Here is a 24,649-nt window from a genome sequence, read left to right as displayed (position 1 = left end):
CAAATAAGAAAATCCGACTCCAAAAAAGGTTAGAGGCGAATACTGGGTAGATCTTGATTTGATACATTCATTGACAACAAGAGAACAAGGAGCTGATTTTGTTGATTTGGGGCGCAAAACGTTTGGTGGTGAAGAAAATTTCGCACGATTTGAAGGATTTCGTGTCGAGCACGAATCTACTAAATATAATATAAATTAACATCGGACACAGCAAGAGAGGGTGAATTTCAGCAGGATTTTATTCAACACAGTGGTTTATCGTCCACGTCTCCCGAATAGACCGGGGGGGGGGGGTGGAATAGAGGGGGGGGGGTAATTTAAAGACAGAATTTTTTTAAACTGATATCAATTTTTAACAAGTTTAAGGTCTATTTCTACACTGTAATAAAATATTGAATTATTCGAATTTAATTAGCCGGGGGATGAATTTTTTTTTTCTTAACAAGAAAAGAGAGAAGAGTAGCAACTGTGCTCGTCATTACACAGGAGAGTGGTGGTTTGGTGACTGGAAACTATACTTTAAAGAAATCTGGAATTCATGCAAACACGGTTGGCTAGTTTCATTGGAAGGGACACGGAGAGAGTTTGAAATGGTTGTTTCGATTCATGACTTTTGGCTTTCGTTTAGCAAAGTGACGACATTTCACGCGGTAACCTAATTGACTTTTCAATCGGATCTCAAGCATATACAACCAAATTTTTACGTCTTGCATGTGCGGATCTAGGCAAAGGATGCTCCACTCGCTATCTCAATCAATCAAAAAGTATTCGGATTTGGAAGGTTTTCGTAAAAATTGAATAACAATGTTTGCCGTAAAAATCGGCATAAGTTAAGTTTTATTTTTTTCTTTAAGGACAGACTGTAAAACTGATTCCATATTTGTGCGATCATAGTTGTAATTAAAAATAAAATATTTACTTATAAAAGCTATACAAAAGTTAATCACCTTTACCCATAAGAATTCTGCTGACATTGTCTGAATAAACATTCCTTTTCATTGCATCTTCTGAGAATTTAATCTTTGGGAATATCAGCTTCGGTGGTTCAATCATCTCTGGTTGTGTTGCAAATGAGTTTAATAATAGCCATGTAGCTTCCGGTTTGTACGTGTGTAATTTCCTAATTGCTTCAACTGCACTCTGAAATTATATGAATTTTAATTATCAGAAAAAAGTTTCAGTTAATTTTCCCAGACCACTATCACCATTTTTTTCGAAATGGGCGTCTTTAACTTCCCCGTGAAAACTTCGTAAACCCAACCGTCTAAGTCTCAAATACGGACGCTAACTATGTTTCCTATGTCCACGTTAGATCTTACTAAATTTACTTTTGATAAGAAAATTTATTTCTAATTCGCTTTTGATTTGAGATCCTTTGCTAGTCTAGTAAAGTGTAGAGAAAAATACAGCATTTTAAAGAAAAAACAAGTGATACTTTTATGGACCTACCTGGTTATGCATTTAACACATTTATAATTGATATCTACGTGACGTGACCAATAAACAATCATTCAGAACACTAATAGTGACGATCTATTAAAATTAGTCGTTTGTTTCTTGTAAAAAAACGTTTAGAAACCAAAATTTCATGCTCTTGAAATATTCTTTCATATTCAAGACTTCGTGAGCAAAAACAAACATCTATCTCATCAAAAAATTGAGTAATTTGGCTAAGAACATTGATGTATGCTTATTAATAGTGATTCTTATAGATAAAGATGCGTTTTTTTGAGCTGAAAAATTCTTCTTTTACAAAAATCTGCTTCAGCCATCTTTTACCTACTTTCATGCAAAGAATCAGAAAAAATTAATGATCCAATTAATTAATGAACCCTTTTTTCAGCCGTTTTTTGGCCCAAATTTGCCCCAAAACATTTTCTTTCGGAAATCGGGCTCCGTTACATTCGAGGGTTTATAGTTATGCATGTTTGTGCAATAAATCATAAAGAATGAAAGAGCCAATCTCGAGAAAAGCTAATACCTAAGGAATTGATAATGTGCTTATAAAAAAATATCGAATTTGGCCATTTTTTTTATAAAAACACGCCAAGCAACCCAAATTTCCTGTCTAAACACACATACTCTTCAACAGTAAGGCCTCATGAGCAAAAAAAACATCTTTCTCATATAAAAATTGAGTAATTTGACTAAGAACATTGATGTATGCTTATTACAAGTGATTCTTATAGATAAACATGCGTATTTTGAGCCAACAAAATTTTTTTGCAAAAATCTGCTTCAGCCATCTTTTACCTATGATGGTACCCTACTTTCATGCAAAAAATCAGAAAAAATTAATGATCCAATTTTTCACAAAGTCCAAAAAACCCCGTTTTTTAGCCGTTTTTTGGCCCAAATTTGCCCAAAAATTTTTTTTTTAGAAAATCGGGCTCCGTCACATTTTGCCCACCACCATTTTGCACCTTTGTACCAAAAATCAAAAGATTCCTATTATTCAATCCCGAGAAAAGTTGGTAACAGACGGACGGACGGACGCACACAGGTTAATTTATAGGACCTCCAGGTAGGTCAAACAATCTATGATATGAGACAGGTAGGAGAATGACGGCAATCTTCAGAACGAAACTCAAACACTGACACCATTGGAGACTTTGACGAAAAAGTTAGCCTCATAAAAACTTTCTACCCTTCGGGTGACTTTTTTGGTTTTCACAGGAGAGGTCTAATAGGGTGAAAATTTAACACTCCCCCCGGAGTAAAAAACATAAATTGAGCCTTAACATAAACCTACAACCCATACTTTTTTTAATGTTCATGGTTTTCTTAGCTTTTGAGAGACCCAAAAGGATATAAAAAGCTAATGATACCTTTTGAACAGCTTCGTGTAGATGACAGTTCAAATATTTGGCACATATTTGGACAACGTTACAAAAATCTTTTAATCCAACATCTAAGGAAACTGCAGTGTCAGCAAGAAAACTTATCATCTTGATCAAGGCTTTATGAATTTGCGTGAACCTAGATTTGTTTTTGGAAAAACTTTGGTTGTGTTCTTCTAAGAATTGCATTGCCCTTGAAAGGAACTCCGTGGTCAAACGCTTACGTAGGAAATCTCCAGAGTGTGTGACCATGCACGAAACAATATCCAGGCTCTTAAGCACAATGACCTGAGAAGAACAGAATAAAGTTTAGCTCAAAGACCGCGTCATAAAGATTATTTTTAGACAAACAACTCTCTCTAATTCGAACCTCTATTATTCTGTAATTCGAACAACAATATTGGTCCCCTCAGCTTGGAGGTGGTTTAAATTACTCTTTATGATTAGATTCTTTCTATAATTCGAAGAAAATTTTTGGTCCCTTGAAGATCGAATTAGAGAGAGTCAACTGTACACAATTATAGACATACACATACAGCATTTAGACAACCGAGCTATTGTTTCCACGAAAGGGGGGCTATGAACAGATCATAGACACTCCCTCAGTGACTCTGAGAGGTCTACCCTGTTTCTGTGTCACGTAAATCAAGATGGTGTTTTCTTCGTCAAAGCTTTTTTTCCCAGAGATTGACGTCACTCACCATATCTTTTGAATGAAGCTTTGTAACGACGCTTGGCCAGATTTTGTGGAGAGCCGGCAGCAAATCATTTTCACGCTGTCTTAACGCGATGACGCAGTGTTGAGTGACGTCTAGCGATTTCAATTGTATCTCACGGTGATGGGCTGAGTTGAAATAGGTGCATCTCTCCAAAGCCTGTAGAATGGAAATCATATTTACAAATTATTTCAGAACAGTTTTAATTAAAGAACATTTAGAGGTTACATCATATGAAATCACATAATGCGTCTTTGTATCACGTGGAAGCCACAACCAGTCTGGTAACTACGCTGGTATGGTTTAAAATTCTGAGGTATAGTAAGTTCCCGAATAAACGTCGACCCCGGTTATTAATTTTCGATTTATTTTTTGAAAATCTTAAACTATCAAAAGCTGAATTGCTCTTAATAACCTGGATTTATTCCATAATCATCTTATTCTGTGGTTTTTAGGGGTACAAATTCCAACCCTCCCTCTGGCAATTAAGTCTCCCTGTTTGTAATATTTTGGACCGACCGACCGACTAATCCGGGACGTTAGAATAATACAAACCTTGATCAGAATATCAAAATGAAGAGGAATCTGTTGTTCTTTTTCTTCTTCCTGTTTTTCTTTACCTTCACCACCATCATCATCAACATCATCATTTCCATTGATTGCTTCTTCGTCAATATCTTCAATATTCCCGTGAGCTTGTTGTAAAACTTTTGTGTATTGTGTGAAGAAATCTACTGCACTGGTGTCGTCATTGCGCACGTCCGTTGGTTCGAAGTTCTTCTGCTGGAAATGAAAATGAAGAATCTTAAATTACTAGCTCTGATGGACCCTTCACTCTTTTACATACTAAAATTTTTGAAAAGTCGAAATCCAAATGAACTTAGTAAGGCTCAAATTGCAGATGTAGAACGATAAAGTCGGTATACATTCATTCACCATCTGGATAAGGCTATCACCATGTCTCACTAACATTCTGTCGATTGGTAGTGTGAAGGTTTCTATGACAGACTTGCACCACAATGGACTGTGTTCCAATCCCAAGCACTTCCAGGGAGGGTGATAGGGAAATATGGTGATAGACTCTCTACCTTCACTCATAAGTCAAAATCCTATTTTTTATGCAGTTAAACAGCGTTTTATGGTGTTTAGAAAGTGGACTCCTTCCCGCTCTCTTCAAACGGCTCGGCTCGGCGGGGCCAATGGCTCTCTGTGTTTGACACACCTAGTTTGAATTTATACATAGTTTGAGATATGGGGGAAAATAAGATAAGGGCAAAAGGATGACTCAAGGTTCGTGTTATGAAGGTTCGAGTCATAAGGAGTGGACCTTAACCTTTTAACTGCAGTTGTCGGCATCTGCCGACATGAGCACTTTCCAATTACTTGCCAATGACGGCATAGCCGACTTGACACCCTATTTGCCACGGTTTTTAATTGGAAGTTCATTGAATGCCCAAGTTCAATAATCAAAATATATTTGAAAGATTTCATGATCATGATACATTTTTCTCAAAAGAAAACACCATATCACTTAAAGCTAAATGTGATGGGTGTACACTGCAGCCACTCAAGTCGACATATCCCGACATCTGGCAAACAGCTCGAAACTTCAATTTATTTCGTGGCAAATAGGTCGAACCTTCATTTTTCCCGTGGCACAGAGGTCGAATCTTAAAAAAACGCACGGCAGCCAAAGGATTAATACCTTCATATCGGAGTCCACATTTGAACCAGTTTCATTTTGCTCAGAGCAAAACCATTTGTTGACAGCTAAAGCAAACTGCTTTAAAACCTCCAACATTTGAATAGCAATTTCTTCTTGGTATTCATCAAGTAGACGAAACACGTCAGCGGCAGAATCACATACTATCGGCATAATGTCTTTATCACAGAGTCTCAGGATGACGGCTAAAACAGCCGGCGCGGCGGAGTCGATCATCATGTGACGGAACTGGAGGGTCACTGCATTGATGAGATAATCAGAGTTGAATAGGATCAAATCTGATAGCGAATCATAGTTACAATACATCGAAAGATTGTTTAAAGTTCTTAAAGCTGTTTTGTTGATAGTTGCATTGGTAGACCCAACCTTCTCCAGGATAGGATATAGCGTTTTGATAAGGTGTATGTTATAGTTGGTCCTTAAAATATACGAGTGTGTAGAAAAGCCTTCCAACAGTAAGCATATCAATTGAATGTTATGATTAATGGTTTCAAAGGGTAAGGTCAGGCTGTTTTTATACGAAAAGGGTTCATTTTGAGGCTTGTCGATGTCGGTAAGTGATAAACTCTCAAAAGTTACAGAGTTTTTAGCCTCATCTTTTTGTTCTTGTCGAGTTTCGATAAATTGAAGGTACTGGTTTGAGATGGGAACCCTCCATAAGTGGTCTTGTAAATAAATGGAAGAGATTTGGTCGATGTAAGGCTCAGCGTTGAAATCTAAAAGTAGGAAATGGCACAAAGATATTTATAATAAGTAAATATTACACCAATTACTCTCAAATTTGGATTTGAGATACTGGTAATGAATCCAGTCTAGGAATTATAATTAAAACATTAACCCTTTAAGACTTTGCGTCCCCGATGAGTGTCCCCAGGGCAAAAAAGCAAAAAAAAAGTCGATGTTGTCCAACTCTAATGAAATTACGGATATAACACAATTAAATGGTGTAGAATTGAATGGCAATATTGTTTTTTGTGTATTTGGGTCTTATAGGGGGTAAAATATTGGGGATTTTGGGCCCAATTCTGGGCTTTTGGGGCAAAAAATGACCCAAAAATGAAGTTTCTCCAATTTCGATGAAACTTTCCACCTTTATCCAATTTTTCATGTAGAATACGAAAATGAAACTTAAAATTCTTCAAAAGTCCCGAAATACCCTCAAAAAGGGGGGTTTAGGGGGGCAAATCTGGGCTTTTGGGGCAAAATATGACCCAAAAATCAAGTTTCTCCAATTTCGATGAAACTTTCCACTTTTATCCAATTTTTCGAAATTTTACGAAATTTTACGAAAATGAAACTCAAAATTATTCGAAAGCTCTGAAATACCCTCAAAGAGAGGGTTTTCGCCCCCCCCCCAACTTTTTCCTGTAAAATATGAAAATCACTCTGAAAATTGTTCCAGATAACGAAAATCAGAGGGGTTTTCAGAGAAACAGTCCGCGAAAGCAGCCGGCGAGGCGACCTTTTTTTCCGTTGTGTTCTGAGAGCATATGTTTCAGCTAGAAATTTTAATTTATTCTGACCAGAACTTCGAAAATCAATCAGCTAAAAATAATGTGTTCTGGCGAGACAGGGGTATAATTAAGTTCATCTAACGTGTTCTTGTTGTCTAGTTAACCTTAGAAAGCTATGTAACATAATTTGATTGAACAGAGAAGTATGAAATAATATTGATGAAAATGATAGTTAAATTCCTACTTAGTCAAACTATTTTTCTGCCACCCTTTATAACAAAGAAAGTGTGACTTGCTAATTCGAGCCTAAATTAATTCAATTTTCTATAATTCGAACTTATTCTTCAGTCCCAGTTCCAGAAATTCCATCTATCAACCGAACCTCTTTGAAATTCCAAAAGAAATTTCCAAAATTACTTTTTTATACCAAGATACTGAAAAAGGAATAAAAATCTATATCATTTTAGTCAAAACTATTTCTGAAATGTGAACCTCATACAAAAAAGGGTCAGAATTCATACAGCTACAGCTCCAGTGGAGTCTCCATAACTCGAACACAAATTTGTCCAAGTCAAGGGAATTTCGATATATCCAGTAAGGTCGTGCTAACTGAAGGCACTAGAAAACTTGTTCAACTTAAGGAGGCATTCGAGTAAAAGAGGTTCGAGTTAAAGAGACTATTTTCTATGTTGTTGTTATAAAAAACGTATTAACCTTTTAATTGCTGGCTAGATTTGATGACTTCATTCAAAACGAAAATAGTTTGTAGTTTCCATCTGTGATCCTCAATACATTCGCCAATTAAATGGTCGATGATGACGTCAATACTACAATTTTTCACCATTTGGTGGATGATATCGTTCACTTTGAGAGATGAAAGAAATAAAACATAGCGAACTATAAGATCGTTTTTTTTCTTCGTAAAATTTTCCCAAAATTTTTGAAGCCTTCGGATTTTCTTATACTTAGTTCTTAACTTACTTATGTACCTTCAAGGAAAACTTTTTACCCGAAAATTGCATAAATTGAAGATTTTTTCGATGTTACCCTCAAGTGCCCTAACAACCGGGTTGGAGAATCTTCAAAAAAATTAAATAAAAGGAGAGACCAAATTACAGGGGGGGTTGGAAAATGTGCCCCCACGAATAAGGACTAAACCTTGGTCATATAGAGCAAAATAAGGGACTCTTCCTTTGACAGCTGAAAATACTTTCAAAAATTAATAGACGGGGGATCCTAGTAAGGTCTGGGGGATGGAGAAAATCGAAAGATTAACAACCACGCGGCTGCCCAGCCGGGTCATACCAAAGATTCTCAAAATGGTACTTCATGCCTCTCTGATTGATGCTCAGCAATTAAGAGAAGGATCAAGGGTAAGTGGAGAAATCCAGAGAGAAAGAGTGGCGCCCTCCCTACCTTTGGGTAGATAGCTATGGAAAGAGGAGCTGTCGGGTCGCCTCAGATTGCGGTCGCAGACTTACTAACAACCTTGGGCCCGCTTATTAGGACGGCCTTAATAAAGACTTACCTGCTAACCGTATGTTTTTACTGCTGAAGTATTTGAAATATTTTTTAGATTCGGTGAAATCATTGTTCTGTTTGCCGTCGTATGATTGGTTGGTTAGAGAAAGGTGTGAAAATTGGGTCTTCTCTTCCACAAGTGTGACGTCATTTGTATCGAATTCCAAGATCTGTTGAAGGAATGAAAAAACTTTTTTGAAACCCGTTATTAAGATATCCCTTGTTAAACCTTACTTTATCTTTATGCAAAAAAATCAACTATTGAAGCAATTTCACACACAACCTTTAGACACTTTTTGGTCCAAATTTGGTGAACAAAGGTTAAATTTCATTTCATTTCATCTATAACGTATCACGTTTTTAAAAATCAAAGACCACGCCATCCCCTTTAAAATAAAGATCCAATCACACCATCACGCAAACCACCTGTGGCGTCTTTTAAGTAAGGCACACAAGAAAAACATCCATCGACGATACATACAACTTCAGACACATTTGACGTTTTTTTCACTTTAACCCAGTCTACTCACGCTTTAAAAGTCGAAAGGTGTATATCATAACCACTGACCTTCATATATCCCTAGACCAAGTTACTCAATGCCGACCAAGCAAAATATTATGATCGGAGTTTTTTTGAAATTGGTACCCGCGGAGAGAGCGCTAGTTCTTATTTCGCTCGCCCACTAGTGATGTAGCGCCGTTTGTCGGTAGGCAAAGTTTCACTACAATGGCTTCTTTACGGTTACCAACTTCCAAAAAACTTCGATCAAAGATGGCGGATATAGCTTGGTCCAGGGATATAAAGGTCAGTGATCATAACCTACTATTCTATTCATGTTCAGGCACTTTCATCGACTCTCATCAACACAAGATTGAATCAAATAAAGAAAGGGACAGATCACGTGACATGATGATGACGTCATCACAAGAGATTGAAGATGAAGACGAAGAATTGTATGAGGATTAAGGATTGAAGCGTCATTAATTCTGGTTGAGTAGTTTAATCAGAAGAAGGAGACGGAAGATAATTCATGAAATTTATGAAATCTTTTTAAGGTCACGAATGGCAAGGAATGACATGGTTAGTTGGATGTTCGAGTCTAGAGGGTTGTTAGGAACTGTTTATATGGGTGTAGGCTGGCCCGGCTAAGTGAGGTATAAGGGATTTTCGAACGTTACGTCACAGCTTTGACGAATCAAATGGCTAAAAATAGAACACGTGACGTTCGAAAATCTATCCCATTTTACCTAGCCGGGCCAGCCGCCTTTTGACAGCTAAAAATATTTTCAAATATTACTAAACGGGTCCTAAAAATTATAAAAAACAAGGGGTGGGGTCGTTTATTAGGCACCTATAAAAGTACTGAGGAAATCAAAATTGTCGAGTTTAAAACTATTCTTGAGTGTTTTTATTGATCAAATACAGTGAGAAATTTTGAGAAATTTTGATAAATTTTCCTTTTTGAGTCTAAAATCAAAACATTCGAACGAGGAAGTCTTTCTTGTCACGAATATACAAGTTATATCATGAATCTTTAAAATAGTAAAAGACTAAAATTCTTAAAATGTGATTAGTATTTAACCAAATTCATTCCGTTGGATCAAAAAATTATGCTGCTGTAAATCATTTTCTGAGATAACATTTTGTTTAATATCTATTACCGGACAAAAACTCAACTTCATAGCGGCCCTCAATCCTGAGATACGAGTGGGGTGGCTTCTCTAGATCCTTCATAATTAAAAAAGTATCGTTAACCTTATTATTATCAATCTTTTTTGGGGTTCCTAATATCAAGGATAAACTCCCTGGTTTCCACCAGCCTCGATAACTTTTGATCTAGAGGTGCTATGGTTTGAAACTTGGCAGAAATGTTCCAGTCCATGAAAGAAATTAATAGTTAAAAATATTTGGGTTGATGACGTCATCATAAAGGTAATGACGCCATCGTAAAGCTATCCCCTACCGCTGACCAATGCAAAAGACCAAAAAGGATATTTTAACATACTTGCCGGTTTTTAAAATACCAATAAAATTGATGAGTGAATTTTTTCAAAGAATTTTTTATTTCAAAAATTTAGTAAACACGTTGCTAAAGAGATTAAAGTAAAAGTCAAAATGGTTCAGAGTGTCAAAAATGAGCTATTAGCAAAAAAGCACCAAGGTGGTGGAAACATCCCCTAATAAACATAACGAAAATTATGAATTTTTTTTCGAAAATAATGATATATTTCGAGTATGAGTAGCAAGATAAAGTTTTCCTAACATTACAAAAATAAGTTCTCAAACACCATTCCCCGTGAGAATTACAATATCAATGTCATGTCGTGAGATGAATTATTTTCCATAGCGTTTGTTGTGAGGGTATGGACGTCCGTCAGGTCCGTAAGGGTATCCGCCGTATGGGTAACCCCCTCCGTATGGATATCCACCTGGGTAATAAGGGCGACGTCTTCGGAAACCAAGTCGTCTTCGGAAACCGTGTCGTCTTCGACGTCTTCGTCGGCGACGTCGCCACCATAGCAACGGTTTCGGATCGTTCAGGTCTGCTGTATTGAAATAATTTCAACAAATTGTTGAAGTCAGATTTCACAATAATCAACAAATAAATTCTCTTGTATAACTTGTGCTGGACACCGATCAGTAAAAAGATCATCAGTATAATCACTTCCAAGAAAGAAGAACGATGTAAGATTCAGATTCTATAGAAGGCAAAAGCCAAGCTGATCCTTAAGCTGTAATCTAAGTCTCATCTAAGTGGAGAAAGCAAGTGAACATGTAAAGAGGCCTAAATACCAGGGAAAAATAGAATAAGAGATGAAACGGAGCAAAGAAACTCCATCAAATGGATTACAGAATTTGCCACATATGTACCTTCTTCATCTTTGACTTCGTCCAATGAGCTCTCATCTTGCTCCACGATATCTTCTTCATCTTGCGATGACGTCATCATGTCTTGCGATTGGTCGTCTTCTTCATCTTGTTGTTGTTGATCGTCGAGAGCATTGTCTTGTTGTTCGATCTCTTCGGTACCTGAACACAGAAATTGTTAAGAAATATAGTTAATACGACAAACATGATTTTTGATTTATCAAATGTAAACAAAGAGATTCGAAATGACTAAAAACATTTATTCTCTTCGCCTTGGAATAGTATTTGTTCTGTTAACGACAAGTTATAAAGATTGGATTTGGAAGGTGAAATAAATTGTAAAACTTACAATGCACTGCGTAGACACAAAGTGCCAAAAGCAGCAAAGCTTTCCAAATCTTCATTCTGTTGACTGTCTTGCTTGCTGGAGCAAGTTGGATGATTCTGGAAGTTGAAACTCTGACTTTTTATACAGCAATGAGACAAGGAAGTGTCCATCTTTAAAATGAGAATCTCTCCTCATATCACATCCGGCCCATCTATTATAGCCGGATATACATGAGCTAACTTTGAACTTTTTTAATTGCTGCTTCCTTGTAAAAATACCTTGAAATATTTTTATGTATCGATTATAGAAATGAATATTACAAAATTGAAACTGAAACCTCTTTCAGCTCGAAAATGTCATATTAAGGTCCTATTAAGAACAATTAAACGTATATCACCAACAAGAGTTTGATAATCTAAAATAGCGTGCGTGGTTATATTAACTAGTAAATAAAAATTAAATTTAGTAAGTTCGTCCACCGTATCGAGTACTTTCGTTTTCTAAATCTTATTAGACACCACCGCCGCCACAAAAGGCTATCGTAATAACTTCGCAAGGCGAAATTCATAAACAAGAAATACTTTTATGGACCCACCTGGTTAATCTATAGAACATTGAACATTTGACACAAAATATGAAATATTTGACAAGGATGACACTCATGAAAGTTGTAAAAGGACTAAAAGCACTGTTATACATAAATAACAATACAACAATATATGCTTACAAAACATAAAATATAGAATGAACTAGACCAGCTCCTGAGTGCGGGGTAGCACCAGCTAGAGGCGTCCTAAATTACAATACGATTTTCGTGTTGCTTAACATCTTTAGTTTATGGAATTGAAAGGTAAATAGCGTTTTAAGGGGGCTTTTGGTCTCCAGAGGGTCTGAAGTAGGGGGTCCTAAAGCGCCAGGGTAAGGAATTACTATGGAGAAGCCGTTTTCCTGTCAACAACATCAGCCTATATCTTTTGAACTAGCCAAGGAAATGACTTGAAATTTTGCAGAAATACTCAAAATAAGTAGTACAACTATTTGAAAAAAAAATATTTTCAAAAAAAAATTTCCGGCGGTTTGCCTGAAGAAAAATAGGCAAAAAAACAGCCATTTTTACCTATTTTTGACCTGTTTTGACCATTTGAACCAAATTGAAAACTACAAAATGTTAAAAAACTCCATATAAAAATATGGAAAACGTTGGACTCTATCAAAATCATGAAAAGATTTCAGTTTCTGACGTCATTATTGGCACTTTTTAGGGTTTCAGGGGGTAAAAATGGCTATTTTTGCCCATTTTTCACCTATTTTGATCTTTTAAACCCATTGAAGTGCTCATAAATCGTCAAAAACTCCATTTAAATATAGAAAACATTGGACTCTATCAAAACCATGAAATAATTTCAGTTTGTGACGTCATCATTGCTCCTTTTTAGGGTTTCAGGGGGTAAAAATGGCTATTTTTGCTCATTTTTCACCTATTTTGATCTTTTAAACCCACTGAAGTGCTCATAAATCGTCAAAAACTCCATTTAAATATAAAAAACGTTTGACTCTATCAAAACCATGAAATAATTTCAGTTTGTGACGTCATAATTGGCACTTTTTAGGGTTTCAGGGGGTAAAAAAATTGCTGTTTTTGTCTATTTTTCAACTATTTGACCATAAAAACTCATGGAAGAGCCCATAAATGCTCAAAAGCCCAAGAAAAAGTCGCATGACTTCGAGTGCAATACGAGTAATATTTCATGCGTTCCGAGATTTTTCCGTATTTTTTTCTATGTAGTTTTGAATCTTTTTATTCGAAAATCTTATCCGAACGTTAGATTGGAACAAAAACATTCGATAAGTTCCCGCCGAAAATATTCACACAAAAACAAATCAGAGAGCTTTTTTCGATCAAGAAGACTTTTGTTTTTAACTGTTGCAGATTTTTCAGAGATGTTTCAAGATTGATAATTCAAAATGCAGATGATAGTAATTAGAAGTGACTTAAATTCGATGAATTCCATGGTGTAACAGTTTTAAAAGAATATAATTTTAAATTTTTCAAGTTATAGAGTATTAACTCTTGTGATTTCTTTTTTAGATAAGTAAAAATGAATAATAGAAAGAAAAGAAAATGCATAGTACATTACAGTGGTTTGGGTGAATACTCAGAAATAAAAACAGTTAATGAACAGAATGAGAAACGTATTTTGGAGGCAAAGTCAAAAAGAGAGGAGTTGAAAGGCGAAAACCACCATAAAGCTCAGTGTGACAGTATACCTGAAGTAATAGCAGAAAATCATGGAGTTCAAATGACACTGTTACAAGAAATTTACTTTGATATTATCGACCGAAAATTCATCAAAAGAAGCACATACAGATAATGAAGAAGAATCAGATGAGAGCTCCGTGGAATCTGGTCAAGATGTCAGCGAAGCAGAAGAAACTGAGTCGAACCAAAAGAAATCCAAGAAGAAAAAAGACCCCAAGTTTCACGACCCAATTACCAGGAACAAAATCAAGTCATTCAAAACAGCTTCAGCAACTCGAGAAGTCAAAAAAAGATGACAAATCAACAACAGTGACATCATTGGATCACTTCTTTCCTTCTCTGCGAAGTATGAAAAAGCTATTGATTGGGATACTGCTCTTACTTATCCATTGTCGCCTGTCCCACTGAGTATTTGCTCGGCTAATGGTATACGGAGAAAATCCAACAAAAGTAAGCTTGTAGAAGCGATTTTTGCCCAATACAAGATTACTCACGACGATCCGAAGCAAAACAACAACCCGAAGCCTGATTTAACTTACATTGTCGATCTAATGACAGCTATTCGATCTTTTAGTCCCATCCCCGAAACGTAGGAAGATTTATTCAACAAATTATTAGCCACTTTTCCGAAGAATTTTAAACGAGTTGACATAGTCGCAGACACGTACAAGTCGTCAAAAACAAGAATAGCAAGCAATTTCAACAACTTTTTGAAAAATGGCGAAAACAAAACATTCAGCACATTCAAGACAACAGCAAAACGGCTTGCAACTCAATGAAATGTTCCACGATTTACTTCTCTAAGGAAAATTCTACTTACAAGATGAAAAAAAATTCACCACCGTCGTTAACTACACACTTGTCCTCAAACCAGGAAGAAGCAGACACAAAGGTACTTCTACTACTACTACTTTTACTAAATTTGAATATCATATATCATCGTGGTTAGAAAAGCAAACGTATAGGGTGAAAAAGGGGACTTTAAACTAGATTAGATAAAGTTATTTTTCATATTTCTAGGTAGTCATGCATGATCACGATGCTATCAAATCGACAAAGGTTTCCGTCCTGATTCGGTCACCTTCCGGTGATACAGATATATTTGTAATCGCCGTTGCCCTTGTATCTTCATCTCCGAGATTGTGTTTGGATTATGGAGTTGGGAAAAACTGCAATACGATTAATCTCAACAAGATCCCCATCTCTCAACCAATCAAAAGTTCGGATTCCATTCTTTTACGGGGAATGACTATGTCCCGTCGTTTTTCCGAAAGGGCAAGGCAACATGTTTCAATGTGATAAAAGAAAACAGCGAGTTTCTTGACGCTTTTGCAGCACTCGGTGAAAGCTGGTCTTTATTGGAGGATGTCGGCGACCAACTTGAAAGTTTCGTATGTAAGCTGTATAATGTTACAAGGAATCAAATATTAACAACGTGTGAAAGAAGATCTTCGAAAAGAAATAAAAAAAGGAAAAATTGTCGACCTAGCAAACTTACCACCCTGCAAATCTGTTCTCAAGCTCCACATACTAAGAGCTGACTATGTGGCTAAAGTATGGAAATGTTCGTTGGAGAATATGAAAGATTATCCAGATATCGCCTTTCATGGTTGGAATGAGGATGGTAGTATTAAATGGGTAGACGAAGTATTTCCAAATGATGTCTAGAAAATACTCCTTCATGAAGTATACACAGAAGATGTGACAACCCTGAGGAGGACAGTTATGAACCATCTGACGATGATGACGATGAATTTTAGATTAATTAGTACCATCCTTCTTGTTATTTTTGTTAGTTATTTCTATATGGATTGTTAATCATAGACAAAAACAGCAATTTTTACCCCCTGAAATGCTTGTGATGACGTTACAAACTGAACCTTTTCATGATATAGATGAAGTCCAAAATCTTCCACTTATTTGAACACTTTTTGACGATTTATGTGCTCCTCAATGGGTTTAAATAATCAAAATAGGTGAAAAATGAGCAAAAATAGCAATTTTTACTCCCTGAAACCCTAAAAGGTTGACGATTTTGATGACGAAATGATGACGTCACAAACTGAAATTATTTCATGGTTTTGATAGATTCGAACGTTTTCTATATTTGAACACTTTTTGAGTATTTTATGTGCCCCTCAATGGGTTTAAATGATCAAAATAGGTGAAAAATGAGGAAAAATAGCAATTTTTACCCCCTGAAACCCTAAAAAGGGCCAATGATGACGTCACAAACTGAAATTATTTCATGGTTTTGATAGAGTCGAACGTTTTCTATATTTGAACACTTTTTGAGTATTTTATGTGCCCCTCAATGGGTTTAAATGATCAAAATAGGTGAAAAATGAGGAAAAATAGCAATTTTTACCCCCTGAAACCCTAAAAAGTGCCAATAACGACGTCATAAACTGAAATCTTTTCATGATTTTGATAAAGTCCAACGTTATCCATATTTTTTATGGAGTTTTTTAACATTTTGAAGTTTTCAATTTGGTTCAAATGGTCAAAACAGGCCAAAAATAGGTAAAAATGGCTGTTTTTTGCCTATTTTTCTTCAGGCAAACCCCTGGAAAATTTTTTTTGAAAATATTTTTTTCAAATAGTTGTACTACTTAATTTGAGTATTTCTGCAAAATTTCAAGTCATTTCCTTGGCTAGTTCAAAAGATATAGGATGATGTTGTTGACAGGAAAACGGCTATTCCATCGTAATTCCTTACACTGGCGCTTAAGGACCCCCTACTTCAGACCCTCTGGAGACCAAAAGCCCCCTTTAAACGCTATTTACCTTTCCATTCCATAAACTAAAGATGTTAAGCAACACGAAAATCGTATTGTAATTTAGGACGCCTCTAGGTGGTGCTACCCCGCACTCCAGGAGCTGGTCTATTAGTGATTTCGAATTTTGAAGGCTTAGAATCATCCGCTTAAAATTAGTTTTTCAACGAGGTATTACTTTATTACATTTTATGTTTTCTCCTTCAAGAGCAATGTATTAAAATCAAAATGTGTGGATGCTATTTTTTGGAACAGACTTTAATTGAACTTTACAAAACTTTGGGAAGGATTCAAATCGATTCTCAAAAGATTTAGTAATTCGGTAATCAAATATATTTTCAAATACATTGTGAATTTTTGGGGCCTTTTTGCCAGAGATTAATTTTGGACTTAAAAATAATTTTCGAGACAAATTTATCTCAGCGATTATTAGGACCCAAAATTTGTTCCTTAAGTCGGGTTCCGGTTATATTTAGGGTTCCCCTTTACTTGTTACTTTTCTTTAAAAGCTTATCAAATATTTATCAACCCAAATCTCATGCGCAAATATAAATGTTATCCAAAATGGCAACTTCACAAGCTGAGACCATGTGTTTAGTTAGTAAAGAATTGCGTGACTAGGATGAAGAACATTTACCTATGCTTAAAAATGATGATTCTTATAGCTAAAGATTCATGTGTTGAGCCGCGAAAATTTTGATTTCAAAAATCTGCGTCAGCCTTCTACCTATAATGGTATATCCCTATTTTTTGGAAAGAATCAGAAAAAGTGAACTATGCAATTTTTCACAAAGCCCAAACATCCTTTTTTTAGCCGTTTTCTGGCTGAAATCTACCAGAATTTGTTTCTCAAAAATCGGGCCCAATCACATTCGAGGGTCTGTGACACATATTTGTGCAAAGAATTTTAAGAATTGAATAAGCTTATCACCAGCAAAGTTTAAATGACTAGCAATCCAATGTGCTCCTTCCCTCTAACTGAGTCGAATTTCTTTCATCCCTGAAATACAGTGATATAGACAAAGCTCGACGAAGAAGAAACAAAACTTACCCCTAAGCAGGCAATTAGTAAAATAACGCAGATAACAATTAGAGGAAATATAATAATCCTGATCGAAATTTCCTTGTTATAATTAGCTCTCAGGATTTTAATTGCATCCGATGTCAAGTTTCATTTTTGTGCAATGGTTAACGAAAATTGAAATTGGAATTTAGAATAGAATGTGATTTATTTTAGGACGAAGGGAAGCTTGAAGCACGGAAAAGAGACAAGGAAAATACCATAAAGGTGATTAAAACTTCCTTGTCTTAAGGAACTGTCAGAATATTTATCACATCAATAATCAGATGATTATGTAAATATCTATAATATAATTAGAACACGTTTTAACACAATATATAGATAAACCAAGATACATTATTCAGTGCACCGATGGAAAAATAAATGGTGAATGAAAGCAAGCAGAATGTTAATCATATAGTCGGAACAACAAGCCGTCATTTTCGAAGTTCTGAAAATGGTAGGGGGGTTTTTTAATTTTTTGAGAGCTTTCCAAAAATATGCAACAACTTCTTTTCTCATAGTAGGGGGCCAAGCCTGGGGTCCCGTGACATCCTTTTTACGACCTCCATTTTAGTCTATTCTAAAAAACAGTATATTAAAAGATATTTTTGAGGGAGGACACAGATTTGGCCCGGGAAAACTTTTTATGACAAAAATAGTGACGCCATAGGCAAAACTGCAAGGGAAAATAAGAGGTAGAGAAATAGTTTATTTTTAAAAGTTAAAATAAACGAAAATCATCATTTGAAAGATCAATTCTGAGCAAAAAAAATGTACTACAACAACTCTCTGACTAAAACACACAAAGAAATACAGCCGCTTGAAGTTCAAAAACATAGCGACGTCAGTACGATCAAGACAAGATTTGAAGTCAAAACACAGTAGAACTGGTTGGTCTTAAATAACAAAATAACAAAAATAGCTAAATATATAACAAGTGCTTTAAAAACTATGCTTTAAATTCCCTCTATCTCGAAAAGCTTTTTTGCCACCTTTTGAACAGTAAAAAGATTGACCGATGAACAGGCATACCAATTTTGGATTGTACACACAACTTCATCTTTACGCGTAACAATGAAGAAACTGTAGCAGTAGCAGGCAGGGGGCTCAGCACCGGGGTCTCGTAACATATTTTATAGGTTTAGCCAAGACGAAAGTACAATGTTTTGCGAAATAGATAAGCCTGGAGAATATTTTTATGACCAAAAAAGTGACGCATGCGAAAAATGCAAGGGAATGAGGGCTAGAAAAATATCTCGTTTTCTAAAGTCAAAACAAAATCAAAATGATTGATATCATGTCGAAGAGCGTGAAGCTTCGAGCTAAAAAAATGTATGATAACAAACAGTTCTTTTACTCGAATTCACAAAGAAGAAAAACTGTAGCCTGTCTACGTCAGTACGATGTAGACAAGATTTGACGTCAAAATGATATGGAGGTACTTTTCTTTGAGTGTTTGTGGCTCACAATTTAATACTTTTCCAGATCAATCATTTCTTTCCATTTTTAATTATCTGGAAATATAATTTAGACCGAGCGACTCAAAATTTTTGATCTAATGAAGCAAATTATGCCAAATTTTCACAAAAGTTACAAATTATGATTTTCTTTTGAATTCTAAAATTAAGATTTACATTGTGAATTCTAAAATTAAAAAGAAAATTTTTGAAAAATGGCGATTTTACAGACTAAAAACGTATATTTTGATTTTGGTCCGTAAAATAGTCTCCGTTTGAGGTATGGGAATAAAATTTGCAAATTTGTGTACTTTATTAGCCTTTACATGGGTGAAAAATTTTGTCTACGTCCAATACATTTTTCAGATGTTTTAGTGATTTTCACCAATTTTTAATTTGGTCTGTAAAATACACTACCGATCGAGAAAAAAATGAGTAGATTCGATTTTTTATTGACTATGCTTTCCAAAAATGTATGACAAATGTTTGACTAAAAATATTGAGCGACCTTCAAAAAACTGGATTTTATAACAGGTCTGCACAAAAAAACCTGATCTAGTGATTTGATCGAGTGGATGCATGATTGTAAAATTTGATATACATGTTGTTAATAAGATTATGGTAAAAGTCAAAATGTTTCAGAAAGAAAAACAGCTGGGTGATGGAAAAGATCGCCCTGATAATAATAGGGTATAAGTCATTGTAGCTCAATCAAAAGAAAATTATGAAGAAATCTTTTGCTCGAAAATAATGATACATAATATCGAGTATGAGTGACTAAAAAAGTTTTGCTAACATTATAAAAACATTTTTTAATAAGCTCCCATTATTTACAAGCATTTTTAAGGTAGACTAGGCTGTAAATAGCAGAAATATCAAAAGAGAAAATATTTCACAGCTTGAATATTCAGGCTAAGCGTTACAAAGTGATAAAATTATGAAATCTTTGTACAAGGAAGCAGTAATTAGTAATCTTTAAAATGAGTTCTTGTATATCCTCCCAATGGCATGTAGTACGGAAATGAGAGACACTGAGAAGTCTTATTTTTGCATATTAAAGTCGAGACTTCCTTGTCTCATTGCAGTATAAAAAGTCAGAATTATTGAGTTGGAAAATCATTCAACTTGCTCAAGCAAGCAAGGCAATCAACAGAATGAAGATTTGGAAAGTTTTGCTGATTTTGGCACTTTGTGTCTACGCAGTGCATTGTAAGTTTTACAATGTCGAATCTTTGTAACTTGTCGTTAACAGACCAGATACCATTTCAAGGCGAAGACAATGAATATATCATGTTTGTCGTAATAATTATATTTCTTATTTAATTTAATTTTTCTATTTCTGTGTTCAGGTACCGAAGAGAGCGAACAACAAGACAATGCTCTCGACGATCAACAACAACAAGATGAAGAAGACGACCAATCACAAGACATGATGACGTCATCACAAGATGAAGAAGATATCTTGGAGCAAGATGAAAGCTCATTGGACGAAATCAAAGATGAAGAAGGTATGTTGCAAATCCTATAATCCACTTGATGGAGTTTTTTGCTCCGTTTCATATCTTATTCTATTTTCCCTGGTTTCCAGGCCTCTTCACATGTTCACTTGCTTTCTCTACGTAGATGAGACTTAGATTACAACTTAAGGATCAGCTTGGCTTTTGTCTTCTATAGAATCTGAATCTTACATCGTTCTTCTTTCTTGGAAGTGATTATACTGATGATCTTTTTACTGATCGGTGCCCATCACAAGTTTTGCGAGAGAATTTATTTGTTGATTATTGTGAGATCTGACTTCACAAATTTGTTGAAATTATTTCAATACAGCAGACCTGAACGATCCGAAACCATTGCTATTTTGGCGACGTCGCCGACGAAGACGTCGAAGACGACACGGTTTCCGAAGACGACTTGGTTTCCGAAGACGTCGCCCTTATTACCCAGGTGGATATCCATACGGAGGGGGTTACCCATACGGCGGATACCCTTACGGACCTGACGGACGTCCATACCCTCACAACAAACGTTATGGAAAATAATTCATCTCACGACATGACATTGATATTGTAATTCTCAAGGGGAATGGTGTTTGAGAACTTATTTTTTTGTAATGTTAGGAAAACTTTATCTTGCTACTCATACTCGAAATATATCATTATTTTCGGAAAAAAAAATTCATAATTTTCGTTTGATTGAGTTATAATGCATTAACGCTATGTTTATTAAAGGTGTTTTCCACCGCCGTGCTGCTTTTTTTGCTAATAGCTCATTTTGTGACATTCTGAAACATTTTGACTTTTACCATAATCTTATTAGCAACATGTATACCAAATTTTACAATGATGCATCCACTCGATCCAATCACTAGGTTTTTTTGTGCAGACCTGTTATAAAATCCAGTTTTTAGAAGGTCGCTCAATATTTTTAGTCAAACACTTGTCATACATTTTTGGAAAGTATAGTCTATAAGTATAAAACATCGAATCTACCCAGGTTCCAATTTTTTCTCGATCGGTAGTGCACACTCTATAGCAAAACTGCTTCACTTATAATTCGCTTCACAAAAAGTTGAAAATTGAAACAAAACACGGCGTATTTGGAATGAACCACATCTTATTTCGAAACGCTGAAGAGAGATCAGAAAAAATATAATTAAGCCAGTCAGAATTTCCTTGCTTTGAATAGCTTTCATGATTTTTGAAATTGAAGCCTGGCAATGATATTATCATCTATTCATCTCAACGTGTTTGCGCAAAGATTATCACACAATTCTTTGAGTATGCGATGTTTAAAAGTACGGAAGAAAATGATTATTTAAGCATGGCTAAGAGAAAAGGAAATACGATAAATATGATTAAACCTTTCTTTGTTCAAACGATCTCTTGAGAGTTTTCAATAACGTCAGATAGCTTGACGATTTTAAACTTCATTGCAATGACGGCCTACAAATTCATGATATGCACCACTGGAGAGCCTTCCAAGAATTTTCAAAAATTTCCACCCCATACGTCACTTTTTCTATTTTTCAAGCGACGTATTGGGTGGAAAATTTTAGAAGTTCTCAGAAGACTCTCCATTGGTGCATATCATGAATTAAGCTACGTCCCTTTGACGTAGAAGGGTACTCCCAATTTCAAATTAGCCCAATCATTAGACAGACTTTGAAATTGAATAATTGAAAAAAACTTAACGTAAATAATACCTGCAGCAGAGCAGAGAAGAATGTTTTCAAGTGCGAGGAGGACGATAAGAAATCTTCGAATGAGTCACCAAAGATTATTAAATATCCTTTGATGATGTTCAGATGGGCTTCTTTGACGTCATCGTTCCCAGAATGCATTATCCGTGGCAGAGATAGAAACATGGAATGGAGTTTGTTTTGTAGAATACCAGTCATATCAAGGCTACCTAAAAACGGGTAAAGAGTACGTGTTTTTAAGTAACATACAAGGCTCCTTCTGGTAGAGCACTTTGTTATTGTTGAAAATTATTTTCAACTTTCTTAATTAACATACTATAAGAACACTTCAGACTTCGAGGCCAAAAATTGAAGTACATTCAAACAATTATGTCGTTTTTCATCTTTAAGAACGCTAGACTTTCAGATCCAAAATTTAAGAATATTCAAGCACATTTTAGGGCTTGAGATTTTTGAAATATTTGTTTTGAAATAATTGCACTAAGATACTCAATACAAAATGCTGAAAAGAAGAACATTTTTTAAGAAAATTTCTAAGCTTGCCTTAAAATGCAAAGAGGTATACCTGAGGTATTCAAAGATTTTGTCTTAGTTTAATAAAACGTGTATAGGTATAGATTGTACAACTAAACCAATAATGTTGAAATTTGTACACCTAGCTTGCTTTTAAAACGGAAGGAAACATTCTTTAAAAAATTGGTGTTTCAATTCTGAAATTAGTTCTTATCAGAATATTTTTACCCTTTGCAAAGCAATTCCTAATCAGTATGTGGTTGAGTGGATGTTTTCCTATTATTATTTATCATTTAAAGGCAACTTTTGTCAATTATAACCTTAAAACATATGTTTAATAAGTTTAATTAAGGCTAAATTGGTGCTGAATAAACAATATCAAACCCAAAAGAAAGAATAAAAAAAATATCATTTAAAAAAGCAGGCTTTTTCATCAAAAGCTAATACCTTTAGTTTTGAAATCATCTTTGACTTGTTCCAACAAATGTTGACTCTTCATTTTCACTTCATCTATATCATCACTAAGAAATTTGGCAAGCGAATCCATAAGAATGAGAATCGAATCTTTCAATGCCAATAAACATTTGTTCAGCAGTGTTCCAACAAAATCAACCAATGCTAACCTTGTTTTGGGGTTGTTATGTAATATCAACACTGGAAGAACGTTTTGTAAAATAGTTTTGACGTGTGCTGAAGTTGTTTTGTACCAATTTTTATCGCGTTGTTTTTGTATACTTTGAGAGTCTTCGTCTTTGCTGGATTTATTTAAGGAATCTGCATCGTTGGTATCATCAACTTTGACCAAAAGCAATTGCTGTATATTATCCAAAGACAGTTTTGGAGGTTTTGGCAAGTCATTATCATTCAATACCAAGCTAGTAACTTTACCAAACATTTGCAAAGCTGGGATCAATAATTTTGTTGATTGGTTAGTATTTGAGGTGAAGAATGTATTCAATGCTAAAGCGATTCCTGGATAAAATGATGCAACGGTATTAGCAAGGGATGAAGTGGTAAACTTTCCGCCACTTAGAAGTTGAATGTCATCAAGAGCTGTCACCAATAAGTCTTTATTTCTTTGTTTCTCTAGAAATTTTAAAATAATCGACAACACATGACCAAGGAGCGGTAAATTATCCTCTTTATTGTATATGGTTTGCAGAACTTCAAGATTTGTTTTATTCAATAGTTGTTTGATCATTTCTAATGCTGCTATTATATGCTCTTCTGATTTTACCAGTGATTTCGAGGCTAGAATATTGTCAACTGTGACATTGCCATCCCACATTTGTTTTGGCGTGAAGTAAATTGAGAATGTATTCAGCATCCATATCACAGTTTCAACTCCAATCGATTTATCAGCTGCTTTACAGCACAAAGCTGATAAACATTGGAAGAATAAAATCTCTTCGTTCCCACATAGTTTTGCTTGCCGGAAAGTTAGTTTGAACGGAAACAAAGCATACTCAAATAACGACTCTTCACCGATGCAGTCATTATCTAAAAATGTGATTGCTTCAATAAACCGCTGCAAGTTTCCATAAGACGGGTTTTTCACCAAAGGAACACAGATTGGCTTCAATTTTTGAAATATTGTTGATGATTGCATTATCTTTAACTCTATAATAAAATTTAAGTTGTATGAATTTATACATTTACCTTTTTAAACCCATTCTATTACATGTGAACTTTGTGAAACTTGTTTATGAAGTCAGATAGAATAAAACAATTATTTTTCAGAATCTAAAAATAAAGTGAAATTTTTAGAGAACATGAAATCATACTTGTGGAAAACCAAGTCAACACTACAAGAGCTTTTTTCATAAGATGTATTTTTCTAAAGACAATAACAAATTACAACTAATCACTCTACCACTAATAAATAATAAGTGAGGTTACTAAACCATATCTGGGTGATGGTGCCTAATT

General features: G+C 35.1%; 3 protein-coding genes across 4 annotated transcripts; 1 reads left to right on the top strand and 2 right to left on the bottom strand.

Annotated features, from left to right (window-relative positions):
* Positions 1 to 752: 752 nt before the first annotated feature.
* On the bottom strand, positions 753 to 24,336 carry LOC136820744 (TELO2-interacting protein 1 homolog). The gene is made up of 9 exons (XM_067076968.1): positions 23,168 to 24,336; positions 22,211 to 22,416; positions 8,262 to 8,424; positions 7,448 to 7,597; positions 5,262 to 5,995; positions 4,112 to 4,339; positions 3,542 to 3,715; positions 2,829 to 3,128; positions 753 to 1,140 (listed from the first exon to the last, which is right to left on the bottom strand). The coding sequence occupies exons 1-9, from the start codon at positions 24,327 to 24,329 to the stop codon at positions 940 to 942; spliced, it is 3,318 nt and encodes a 1,105-aa protein (XP_066933069.1). The 5' UTR covers positions 24,330 to 24,336; the 3' UTR covers positions 753 to 939.
* LOC136820746 (uncharacterized) lies at positions 10,464 to 11,566 on the bottom strand. Of its 2 annotated transcripts, none has more exons than XM_067076970.1 (3): positions 11,473 to 11,566; positions 11,127 to 11,285; positions 10,464 to 10,801 (listed from the first exon to the last, which is right to left on the bottom strand). In XM_067076970.1, exons 1-3 carry the CDS (start codon positions 11,525 to 11,527, stop codon positions 10,590 to 10,592), a joined length of 426 nt encoding a protein of 141 aa, XP_066933071.1. In that variant the 5' UTR covers positions 11,528 to 11,566; the 3' UTR covers positions 10,464 to 10,589. The 2 variants fall into 2 exon arrangements, with proteins under 2 accessions (XP_066933071.1, XP_066933072.1); XM_067076971.1 differs by having other exon boundaries at positions 10,464 to 10,798.
* LOC136820745 (uncharacterized) lies at positions 20,109 to 21,177 on the top strand. The gene is made up of 3 exons (XM_067076969.1): positions 20,109 to 20,217; positions 20,358 to 20,516; positions 20,836 to 21,177. Exons 1-3 carry the CDS (start codon positions 20,163 to 20,165, stop codon positions 21,045 to 21,047), a joined length of 426 nt encoding a protein of 141 aa, XP_066933070.1. The 5' UTR covers positions 20,109 to 20,162; the 3' UTR covers positions 21,048 to 21,177.
* Positions 24,337 to 24,649: the final 313 nt, after the last annotated feature.

The sequence above is a fragment of the Clytia hemisphaerica genome, unplaced genomic scaffold (genome assembly GCF_902728285.1).
Source record: "Clytia hemisphaerica strain Z4C2 unplaced genomic scaffold, Clytia hemisphaerica genome assembly, whole genome shotgun sequence".
Lineage (NCBI taxonomy): Eukaryota > Metazoa > Cnidaria > Hydrozoa > Leptothecata > Clytiidae > Clytia > Clytia hemisphaerica.
This window is presented reverse-complemented; position numbering and strand designations above follow the sequence as displayed.